The sequence below is a fragment of the Bubalus bubalis genome, chromosome 6 (assembly GCF_019923935.1).
Source record: "Bubalus bubalis isolate 160015118507 breed Murrah chromosome 6, NDDB_SH_1, whole genome shotgun sequence".
NCBI lineage: Eukaryota > Metazoa > Chordata > Mammalia > Artiodactyla > Bovidae > Bubalus > Bubalus bubalis.
This window is the reverse complement of record NC_059162.1, coordinates 82,751,967-82,764,157: the sequence shown is the minus strand read 5'-3', so window position 1 is coordinate 82,764,157 and position 12,191 is coordinate 82,751,967. Positions and strand designations below refer to the sequence as shown.

The 12,191-nt window shown below is 35.7% G+C and overlaps 1 protein-coding gene across 5 annotated transcripts in view; it reads right to left on the bottom strand.

Moving 5' to 3' along the window:
* Positions 1-57: 57 nt before the first annotated feature.
* Positions 58-12,191, bottom strand: part of DOCK7 (dedicator of cytokinesis 7) — a 189,127-nt gene continuing 176,993 nt past the window's right edge. For all 5 annotated transcript variants that reach the window (XM_006055930.4, XM_006055931.4, XM_006055932.4 and 2 more), the window contains 3 exons: positions 11,590-11,696; positions 3,924-4,091; positions 58-680 (listed from right to left, as the gene is read on the bottom strand). In XM_006055930.4, the coding sequence (XP_006055992.2) occupies positions 638-680; positions 3,924-4,091; positions 11,590-11,696 (318 nt within the window). In that variant the 3' untranslated portion in view covers positions 58-637. The remainder of the gene's footprint in view (positions 681-3,923; positions 4,092-11,589; positions 11,697-12,191) is intronic.

Genomic DNA, 12,191 nt, shown 5'->3' with positions numbered 1-12,191 from the left:
TAAATACCATTTTGGGGTGTCTGGAAAATACCTTAGAAACCAGTCTGAAGACTTAAGCCAGTTATCAACTTATTTCCACCTATTTATTTAATCTGGAGCTATTATGTGGGCCCATAAAGTGACTGTCAATTATGATTTTCATTTTGCTATTTTTGCAACTATTCTTGAATCAACTCTAACTCTGCTTTTATCAATAAAAAAATTTTTAAGTCTTTTAATTAGTGTAAACGTTCACATATTTAATAGTACCTTTAAAATAAGCATTACTACATTTAAAATGGTTCCAAACAAATCTATAAATGGTAATATAAATTAAAAAATACAAACTTAAAGTAAATAAATTTAACGTTAGCTATGGTATAAATAATGGTAAATGTAAGTGTACCTTTGAGTCATTAAAATGTCTTTTTAAAAAAGGACAGCATATTACCAGAACATTAGAAACCACAGCCATGATTCTCAAACTTCACCAATTGCCATTTGATATTATTTTGGCCACTGCATTCTTCCATGAGTAAATTAATGCTATAATTTCCAGAATTAAGTCCCAAGTCTTTTTCAATAGCTCTTAAATTCTTTTCACACTCAGTGTTGAATACATGGCTTTTTTCAAATGAATAAAACAAGTGCATTTAAATTAGAGATCCATTTTGCGCAGACTCATTCGACTGAAGGAATCTCTGGAGAGAAAATGAAAGAATATGAGTAAACAATTTTTATATAATCGTCTAAAATGTTTACATGCTTTCGGCCAGATATCTCAAAGTTTTGCCACCAAAAGCTTATTAACTTTAAAACTTTTGCAAGCAAAGCTCTTCATTTTCAAGTTACATGTTCATCCTACACACTATTGCTCCATATATTCTAACTTGTAGACTTCGATAGATTTGAAGTGACACTGTCCAGGTCCATTGATCATTTATTCATTTGTCCAATAAATGTACTAGATATTTGATTAAACAGGTACTAAGGGGTAATGGGAGAGATTTCAGGAGATTTACTTGAGGTTAAAAGGCAAAACACAGGTATTTTACTTAAAATAGTAAACTCTAAGCCTTAAATCAGTGGTTCTCAAGTTTTGGGCATTTAGGTCCTTTATACACTCTTAAAATTGAGGACCCCAAGGAAGCTTTTGTTTATGTAGATTATTTATTGGTATTTATAATAATAGAAATTAAAACTAAGACTATTTTAAATTATTTCATAAAATAAACCATTATACATTACTATAAATAGTATTTTCTATTAAAATTTGCAATAAATTTTAGAAGAGTCTAAATTTAGAAATTATTTTTTAAATAATTTCTAAATTTAGAAAATTATTTTAAAAATAATTTTTTTGTCATGGGAACATCTTTTATTATTTTTTTTAATTTTATTTTATTTTTTAACTTTACAATATTGTATTGGTTTTGCCATATATCACCATGAATCCGCCACAGGTATACATGTGTTCCCCATGCTGAACCCTCCTCCCACCTCCCTCCCCATACCATCCCTCTGGGTGGTCCCAGTGCACCAGCCCCAAGCATCCAGTATCGTGCATTGAACCTGGACTGGCGACTCGTTTCATATATGATATTATACATGTTTCAATGCCATTCTCCCAAATCATCCCACCCTCTCCCTCTCCCACAGAGTCCAAAAGACTGTTTTATACATCAGTGTCTCTTTTGCTGTCTCGTATACAGGGTTATTGTTACCATCTTTCTAAATTCCATATATATTGTTAGTATACTGTATTGGTGTTTTTCTTTCTGGCTTACTTCACTCTGTATAATAGGCTCCAGTTTCATCCACCTCATTGGAACTGACTCAAATGCATTCTTTTAATGGCTGAGTAATACTCCATTGTGTATATGTACCACTGCTTTCTTATCCATTCATCTGCTGATGGACATCCAGGTTGCTTCCATGTCCTGGCTATTATAAACAGTGCTGCGATGAACACTGGGGTACACGTGTCTCTTTCCCTTCTGGTTTCCTCAGTGTGTATGCCCAGCAGTGGGATTGCTGGATCATAAGGCAGTTCTATTTCGAGTTTTTAAAGAAATCTCCACACTGTTCTCCATAGTGGCTGTACTAGTTTGCATTCCCACCAACAGTGTAAGAGGGTTCCCTTTTCTCCACGCCCTCTCCAGCAATTATTGCTTGTAGACTTTTGGATAAATTTAGAAAATTATTTTTAAAATAATTTTTAAATTTAAATATTTGAAAATAATTTTAAATTTAAAAAATTTTTAAGTAAATTTAGAAGATAGTTTTGCTTATCTTTCCTAACATTAACATTAATGTCTTAAGATTTACAATTTCTAGGAAAGGAGAGGACAGATACAAAGAGATTGTATTCAGCATTGAATCTCAAAACTTGGTTTTGGTGTTTTTGTTTTGGGAAAGGAGCAGTCTTGGAAGATAGTTTATCAAGAAAAAGTATTTTCTAAACTCCAAAAAACTGCCTGCAAATACTAAAAACTAAAGCTTGGAGGAATAACCATCATAGAAGAGGGCACAATTCAGGATACTGGTGTAAGGGCAGCTTCCTTCAGAAAGAAACAATAGTCTTTCCACTAAAAGGAGTTTGAGAAATTTGATGGAAGTGAGACTAGCATTAGGACACCTCACTATTTCAGGGACCCAGCACTCTATCCCAGGACCTTTGACCAATGAATATAAGACTGGTGAAGGTAGGTAGAGGCAGGAAGTAGTCAGACATTCCAAAAAGACTAAAAAGGAAGCCAAAAGTGGAGGGGACTAGTGTTGCTTCCCAACAAGAGTTTCAAGAGGAAACCACCTAGGCTGTCTTGCATCATTGTAACAATAAAGTAAAGTCGCTCAGTCGTGTCTGACTCTTTGCGACTCCATGGACTGTAGCCCACCAGGCTCCTCCATCCGTGGATTTTTCTAAAACAGGCTGTTTGGTCTCCTGTTCCTGTACATGGTCTGTCTACATGTTTCCTGCAGGGGACATGACATACAGCATGCATTTGGTATACATTTCCAGAGGTTTAGAAGTACACAAATATTCTATCACTGAAGAACAGGGAATATTACCAGATAATCAAATAGCCAGCTTAATTTTCTTATGTATCAATAGTATACATGCTGTTTATATAAGCAACTTCAAATGCCTTCCAAATATTTGATCAAATAAGTATAATAGCTTTTTAAAAAGGGGGTGGTAAAATATTGGTGCCATAATTATTCAAGAGATGTATGTACATTTTGATTTAAAAACGCAAAGAATGCAGTTTACTTGTAGCAGTTATCATGCCCTGTCCAGAATTCAGGGGTTAAAAGTAAAAATATTAAGAGCTGTCCTTGGAACTTTACATGCCATTTAATTTCCACAACAACCTCTTCAAGGCAAGTATTATTTTACAGAGAAGTCTAAAATTAGATTAAATTATCTACTCAAATTAGGATCAGTTGTAGAAAATTGCAAGTTATTTCCACTTCTAATTTTGTCACACTGAGAAAATAAAGGAAAATAGTGAAGCTTTCTTGATACTCAGTGCAGTTAGCTGTTTTGATCCAAATCTAGAAGGACATATTATATACTATTTACTGTCAGGGATAATGGAAATGAATACCTGGCTTCAGTATATTCTAGCAAATTCTCTCAACAGAAATACCAGAAACTTTGACAGGACATTAAAAGAAACAACTTTAGGAGATAAAACTTATGTGTGGTGTCCTGGTTAGTACGAGAACTTGACTTTATTATTCTCTTTCTCACAGACTTTTTATCTGGTAGGCTGATTCAGGTATAGCTGATAGAAGGCTTACAAAAGTTGGACTTGTTAGGTTTCAGAAAACATAATATTTGAAGCCATTTAATATAAGGTAAACAAATTCACTATTAAATAATTCAAGTGGACTTCATTTTTCTGAAGATACAAAATAATAGAAAAAAACATGCATACCTGTGGCAGGTAACAGGTAATACTGCCTTGTATAACTGAGGGATCTTTCGGTTTATCAGAGGCTGTAGGGCCTCTTTAAGGCGATGATAATTTCTCTCCAGTTCCCTTTGATACTCCTTTTGATCTGGCCCAATTAAACTCTTATTTTTCCTTAAGGCATCTTCACACCTAGGGAAAACAGTGTGTCAGAAAAGATTTCTTTTGACATAGTTTGAAGGCTTACTGCTATATATATATATATACACACATATATATATATACACACATACATCTCCACTATGATGAGGGCATTCAGTTTTTCTGTTATATGTGAAACATCCCCTCCTGCAATTAGGTTTAGGGTAGGGAAGCGGGGCTCAGTTTCTTTAAAACCTAACTTCCACTTCCAATTTTCACAATTGAAAATTACGTATTTTTTAATATTAAATCTGACACCCCCTTCCCCCCACACACACATATCACCACTAGACTATAAGTTCTTTAAGGTATATAACCATACTTATTTACTCAATGGCATCTGGCACAGTGGTTTGCCTGTATTCAAATAGAAGTTTCTTAAATTAATAGATGGACTTCCCTGGTGGCTCAGTGGTAAAGAATCTGCCTGCCAATGCAGGAGATGTAAGTTCAACACCTAGGTTGGGAAGATTCCCTGGAGAAGGAAATGGCAACTCACTATAATATTCTTGACTGGGAAATCCAAGGTACACAGGAGCCAGGCATGCTATATACTCCATGGGGTCACAAAAGAGTAGGCTGTGACTTATTAATGAAACAAACAAAAATTGAATAGATTGAGATTGCTTATTCAATTCAGATATTTAAAAAAAAACTATCTGGACTCCAATAGATAAATGGAAAAAGTATGTTTAAAAAAGTATACATATCAATGCTTGTAGAATGCAGCTAAAGTGATACTTAGAGGAAAATGAATATATAGCCTTAAATGCTTATACTAAGGAGAGAAGGCTAAAACTGAAGAGCTAACCAGCAATTTGAAAAGAATAAACTCCAAGTGTAAGGAAGAAAATAAAATTTTAAAGTATGATAATTCTGTATTTAAAAAAATGCAGAAGTTGGTTGTTTGAAAAATCTAAAAAAATAGACTAAACTCTGGCAAGAATAAATGAAAGAAGGCCAGGTATCCTCTTCTAGAAATGAAAAATGAGATGTCAAATATAGCAGAAGTTTATAAAGGCACAGAGGATATTAGGTATAATTTAATGTAAATAAATCTGAAATTCTGCTTTTCTAGATTTATCAAAACACTCAAGTAAAAATATGAATAATCCAAAAACCACTAAATACATCAAATCAGTCAAATCTACCCACAGAGAAAACATAAACAGGCAAATTCTACTTAACAGTCTAAGGATAGATAATCCCATTATAGCACAATTCTGAATATATAAAAAACTATTCTAGACTATAGGAGGAATAAAGACCTATTCCTGAGAAGAGTTTCAAACTCACTTTTCAAGGTTGGGATATCAAAACTTAATGGGGGCTATAAGAAACAGCTTGTAATTCAATCTCATCCACAAAAACAGTTGCAAAACTCCCGAACAAAATAATAAGAAACTGTCCTAACACTATATTACATCCCTACTCCCTACACACAACCCACTTGATAAAATTTTAAAATACTGTCATGACAAACTTGTAGCATAACTAAAAACTGGTGGGAACTTATTTCACCTAATTAAAAATATCTACAAAATACATGAAGAAAACATTATACTCAACAATGAAAAAATTTCTTTTACATCAGAAATAAGAAAATGATGCCCTCTATCATTATTCCTATTCAGCATAGTTTATTAGAGATCCTAAACAGTACAGTTAAGAAAAAGGTTCTACATATAAATTATTAGAATTAACAAGTGAATTTGGCAATATTCTCATGTAAAGCATGTAAAAATAAATTGTATTTCTGTATGCCAGCAAAAATTTATTTTTTAAAAATATTTATTTGGCTGTGTTGGGTCTTAATCGTGGCACATGGGCTAGGTTGCCCGGCAGCAACTGGAATTTTCCCAGACCAGGGATCAAACCCATGGCCCCTGCTTTGCAAGGCAGATTCTTTACTACTGGGCCTCCAGGGAAGTCCCCCAAAATGTAATTTTTAAAAATACCATTAACAAAAGTATAAAAATATCAAATACCAAAGAATAAGTGAAAAGATAAAGTTTCTACAGAAAAATTTTGGAAAAACATTTAGAGGATATAAGTAAATGGAGAAATATACTGTATTCACTGGAAGAGTTAATTCTCTTTCCTTGAACAAAATGTGAGAGGAATTGGTCTATCATATATAAAAGTTTATTATAAAGCTATAGTAATTAAGACCGCATATTAGTCAAAGAGATAAATAAAACAATGGAAGAAAAAAATCCTAGAAACTGATGCACACAAAGTGAGCACTTGATGTATTAACAGTGCAAAGCAGTGGAGAAAGGGTAATCTTTGAAATAAGTGGTGCCAGGTGCACTGCACAACCATATGGGAACAGAAATCTGACTGCTATCTCACATCATATTCAGTTATCAGTATGGACAAAAATCAAACTGGCCCCCACCTTGAAGCATATGCAAAAATCAATTGAAAGAATTGTTTTTAAAAGTAAAAAGGCCTTTTTTGCCTTCTTCCCCTTTTGTTTGGGCTATACTCAATTTGAGAGCCCAAGGAGAGTTATGACCAACCTAGATAGCATATTCAAAAGCAGAGACATTACTTTGCCAACAAAGGTCCGTCTAGTCAAGGCTATGGTTTTTCCTGTGGTCATGTATGGATGTGAGAGTTGGACTGTGAAGAAGGCTGAGCACCGAAGAATTGATGCTTTTGAACTGTGGTGCTGGAGAAGACTCTTGAGAGTCCCTTGGACTGCAAGGAGATCCAACCAGTCCATTCTGAAGGAGATCAGCCCTGGGATTTCTTTGGAAGGAATGATGCCAAAGCTGAAACTCCAGTACTTTGGCCACCTCACACGAAGACTTGACTCATTGGAAAAGACTCTGATACTGGGAGGGACTGGGGGCAGGAGGAGAAGGGGATGACAGAGGATGAGATGGCTGGATGGCATCACTGACTCGATGGACATGAGTCTGAGTGAACTCCGGGAGCTGGTGATGGACAGGGAGGCCAAGCGTGCTGCGATTCATGGGGTCGCAAAGAGTCGGACACGACTGAGCGACTGATCTGATCTGATTGTATAGATGTTTAGGAAGTCAACATACTCTGACCTTGGGTAAAAAATTTCTTAAGACACAAAAAGCAAGAGTCATAACGAGAAAGATGGAATTATTTTGCAATACTAAATTTAACAACCTCTGTTTATAAAAAAAAAAAGTGTTAAGCCCCAAGTTCAGAAAAGATGTCTGTGATACAAATGATAAAAGATTACTTTTCCAGTATGTAAATACCCTTAGAAATCAGTAAGGAAAAGAATTCAATAGGAAAATGGCAAATAAAAAAAGAAGTTTGAACATTACAGAGAGGAAAGAGAAATAACTAATAAACACATGACAAGATGTTCAACCTCGCTGGTAATCCAGGAAAAGGAAATTTAAACTATGCTGCTGCTGCTGCTGCCAAGTCACTTCAGTCGTGTCCGACTCTGTGTGACCCCATGGACAGCAGCCCACCAGGCTCCCCCGTCCCTGGGATTCTCCAGGCAAGAACACTTGAGTGGGCTGCCATTTCCTTCTCCAATGCATGAAAGTGAAAAGTGAAAGTGAAGTCGCTCAGTCATGTCTGACTCAGCGACCCCATGGACTGCAGCCTACCAGGCTCCGCCATCCATGGGATTTTCCAGGCAAGAGTACTGGAGTGGGGTGCCATTGCCTTCTCCCAATTTAAACTATAATTACATATTATTTCATACCCACTAGATTGGTAAAAATTAGGGTGTCAGATAATATCAAAAGCGTCTGCCTACAATGCGGGAGACCCGGGTTCTATCCCTGGGTCGGGAAGATCCCCTGGAGAAGGAAACCCACTCCAGTACTCCTGCTTGGAAAATCCCATGGATGGAGGAGCCTGGTACACTCCAGGGGATCGCAAAGAGTCAGACACGACTGAGCGACTTCACTTTCACTTCCACTTTACATTGCAATAGGAACTCTCCCAAACACTACTGGTGAGAATTTAAATCTGGCTTACGCACTTTGGAAAAAGATGTGGTATTATCTGGTTGAAGTTGAACCTATGGATATGCCATGATTTATTTACTCTTCTGTTGATGGATATCTTGGTTGTCTCCTGGTTTTGTGTTTTGTTGTCGTTTTTTAGTTATAAAGAATACTATTCAACTATTTCTTTACTTCTGGATATACAAGAGATATTTCTAGGGCTTATATACCTAAGAGTATGTAAAGAGTAAATACAAAAAAAAAATGTTTATTGTTTTTAGGAATAAAAGAATGCAAACTGAAGTACCATTTACACTGATTAACAAGAGACACCGTATTCAAATAGCATTACATAAAGTAAGGTGTACTGCAACTAGTAGTACATTTGCATTCTTGGCATTGTTACTACTTAGAACTTTTTGGAACAGATTACATATTAGGAGCCAATAAAAATGCTCATGTACTTTGGCTCTGTAATCTTGAGCTTAATACTTTAATTTGGCAAAAGAAAAAAAATACACCTCATTACTATACCACACTTAAATTCAACTTAAATTCAGATATTTGATGAGATAATACAACTATTAGAATAATAGTTTTAACCTTAATTGAAAAAATAAGAATTTAAGATTATATATATAACAGTTGTGGTAGAACAAATATGCATATTAACATAAAATATATACAAATCAAAAAGACAGTATTCGCTGACTTGTAAGGTTTAAACCATGTAGTGTGGCTTTCTGCCTTTCTGTAATTTAAAAGAGAAAACCTTCTTTATAGTAACCCTTAAGGAGACCTGCAAACTATAGGAATTCATTACCTTATCATAAATAAACACAAAAAAGAGGACATCTGTTTTAGAACTGTAGTAATAGTAAAAATTCCCCAAAAAAATAGAAAGAAAATAAGCATTATTAGTATCTATGACCTAAAGAAGTATGTATTGTTCCAAGATCATCCAGCTCACAATCACAGTAGGGTTTTTTTGGTTCGTATTTGAAACATCCCAAATAATAAAATCAATGTTTAAAAAATTTTTGTGAGAGTATACTTGATTTACAATGCTGTGTTAGTTTCAGGTGTACAGCAAAGTGAATAAGTTGTACATATATATATATCCACTCTTTTAGATTCTCTTCCCATATAGGTCATTACAGAGTATTGAGTAGTTTCTGTGCTATACATTAGGTCCTTGGTGGTGGTGGTAGTTTAGCCACTAAGTTGTGTCTGACTCTTGCAACCCCATGGACTGTAGCCTGCCAGGCTCCTCTGTCCATGGGATTCTCCAGGCAAGAATACTGGAGTGGGTTGCCATTTCCTTCTCCAGGGGATCTTCCCAACCCAGGGATTGAACCCAGATTTCCTGCACTGCAGGCAGACTCTTTACCGACTAAGCTACAAGGGAAGATATTTTACACATAATAGTGTGTATATGTCAGTCACAACAGAAGTCAGTCAATTCTACAAAAAGAAGCTTGCTTTCTTTACTCTGGTCGTTCATCTTCAACATACATTAGGAGCCATGGCTTCAGGTGTACAGCAAAGTGAATGTACAGCAAACGGTTTCTATAACCAAACCGATAAGGTCATCTAGCTCAATAATCAGATTATAAAATCCCGGACTTCCAATAAAGCTATCTGAAGTTTTTAAAAAGATGTTTACCATGTTGATGCAGGAGTAACTGATAACAATGACAGCTATTGCAGTGAGAATAAAATACTGTCTTGAGAGACTCGAACAAGTTAGTATTCCTCATATTTTCCTGATGACAAAAGTGCTGTAATGTGAAATTACTGCTACCCAAATAAACCCTTTCAGTGAATGATTTGATAAGAGAAACACAGTTCATAATATAAGAGAAACCAGAATAGGAAGTCAAAGACTGGCTTCTGACTATGGTTCTGATGCTGCTTCACTAGTTAACAAGTCATCTACTTAATGGTACTTAGTCTATTTCCACCAATGTTTGACTACTTGTCTTCAGAGACTACAGTTCCAGCTTCACTATTCATCTTTCTCAGAACAGATCTAAACTTTGCTCATGCTGGTTTTTTGGTTTTTAGTATATCCCTCCCCTCTTTTCTGACTGAAAAACTAATATTCATCTTTCAAGGTCCATTGTTTTTGTTGTTCAGTTGCTCAGCTGTGTCTGACTCTTTGTGACCCCGTGGACTGCAGCACACCAAGCTTCCTTCTCCTTCACCATCTCCGGAGCTTGCTCAAACTCATGTCCATTGAGTTGGTGATGCCATCCAACCATCTCATCCTCTGCCGCCCCTATCTCCTCCTGCCTTCTATCTTTCCCAACATCAGGGTCTTTTCCAATGAGTTGATTCTTTGCATCAAGTGGTCAAAGTATGGAAGCTTCAGCATCAGTCCTTCCAGTGAATAATTAGGGTTGATGTCCTTTAGGATGGACTGGTTTGATCTCCTTGCAGTCTAAGGGACTCTCCAGAGTCTTCCCCAATACCACCATTCAAAGGCATCAATTTTGGGGCACTCAGCCTTCTTTATGGTCCAACTCTCACATCCATACATGACCACTGGAAAAACCATAGCTTTGACTAGATGGACCTTTGTTGACAAAGTAATGTCTCTGCTTTTGAATATGCTATCTAGGTTAGTCATAACTTTCCTTCCAAGGAATAAGCATCTTTTAATTTCATGGCTGCAATCACTATCTGCAGTGATTTTGGACTAGCCCTCAATAAAAAGCCTGGTTGGCACCTGAGTCTCTACTAGCTTCCCGGGTGGACATGATTTCCCCCATGCTGCCACGATTCTTTGCTGAACAATCAGCACATCTAAGTGACCACCCTTGGAGAGGACCCAGGGAAGCCTATACCTGGTTTCTTCCAGACTTCACCCCGTGCCCTTTCCCTTTGCTAATTTTACTTCCTACTCTTTCATTGTTAACAAACCATAGCCATGTATATGACTATATGCTGTCCACTGAGTCCTCCTAGCAAATCATCCCATCTGGGGGTGTTTTGGGAGGCCCCAATTCATCCAAGTATTATTTCATCTAATTTGCACAATCTCCCTGTGTGAGGTAGATATTATATCCTTACTTCATACATTAAAAACAGAGGATCATAAAGATTAAGTGACCTGGAAAAGAGACATATAAGGATAAGATCTGAAGACAAATTTTTTGCTTCCAAGTTTGCTGCTTGTATGTTTTCTGAGGGAAGAGAGACAGAAACTCTCACACTGAATGTTCAAAATAAATAACAGCTTTCAAAGTTAACTAGTTAAATGTCAAACTAATAATAGTTTCAAGTTAAAGATTTCCTGAATCGAGGTTTCTCTCATTTTCAAAATTTAAAACATGGCATTACATAGAGAATTGGGGGGGCAGGGATATATATATATATATATAAAATACATATGGAGTAGTAAGTTATACTCAGACTACGTCTCATTGTGAACCATTTTCCTATAGTTTCTCCTTTCAATAATCCCTTAAGACTCATATCTGTGGATTAGGCATTCTCAATTTGAGTATCTTTACGTAGAAAACTTTGAATACCTTTTAGTAAAATCTTTGAAGCAAAGTCGCAGTTTATTATGATGTCTGAAGAGCTTTGGGTCGCTGGGTATTTCAGATAGGAAAACCTGGGCAACTTCCAAAGGCCCCTGTAAAATAAGAAAATAAAACAAAAAGTATGTTTTTGTTTTTTAAATATTCACAGAAATAGAATTTACCAAGTCCATTTTTCTTAGCATCAAGATGTGTGCATTTAAGCTTAATACATATATGACTATGCCTATATTAAAACTTTTCAGAGACCAATTCTGACAATATGTTTATAGTTTTTCCTGATGCCAAATCTATACTTTTGCCCACAGCAATTAACTTATTATTTCATATTTCAAAGAAAATGAGTACGAGACAAAGCACTATTGTATTCATTAATGCCTTTTGCCTTGTATTTTTTATATTCTTTATCTTAGATATAACAGGTATCAGGCTATGGACAATCAGCTGTCAGTCCACTGATTATTAGACAATTTATTTTGCAAAAACAGTTTCCCCAAAGCATTCAGAATATTAGGAGGATATTTGGAATTAAAGGTAATCTTTTGTGAGTAAGTTATATCATTTGGAAGTAAAAACTCCAAATCACATAT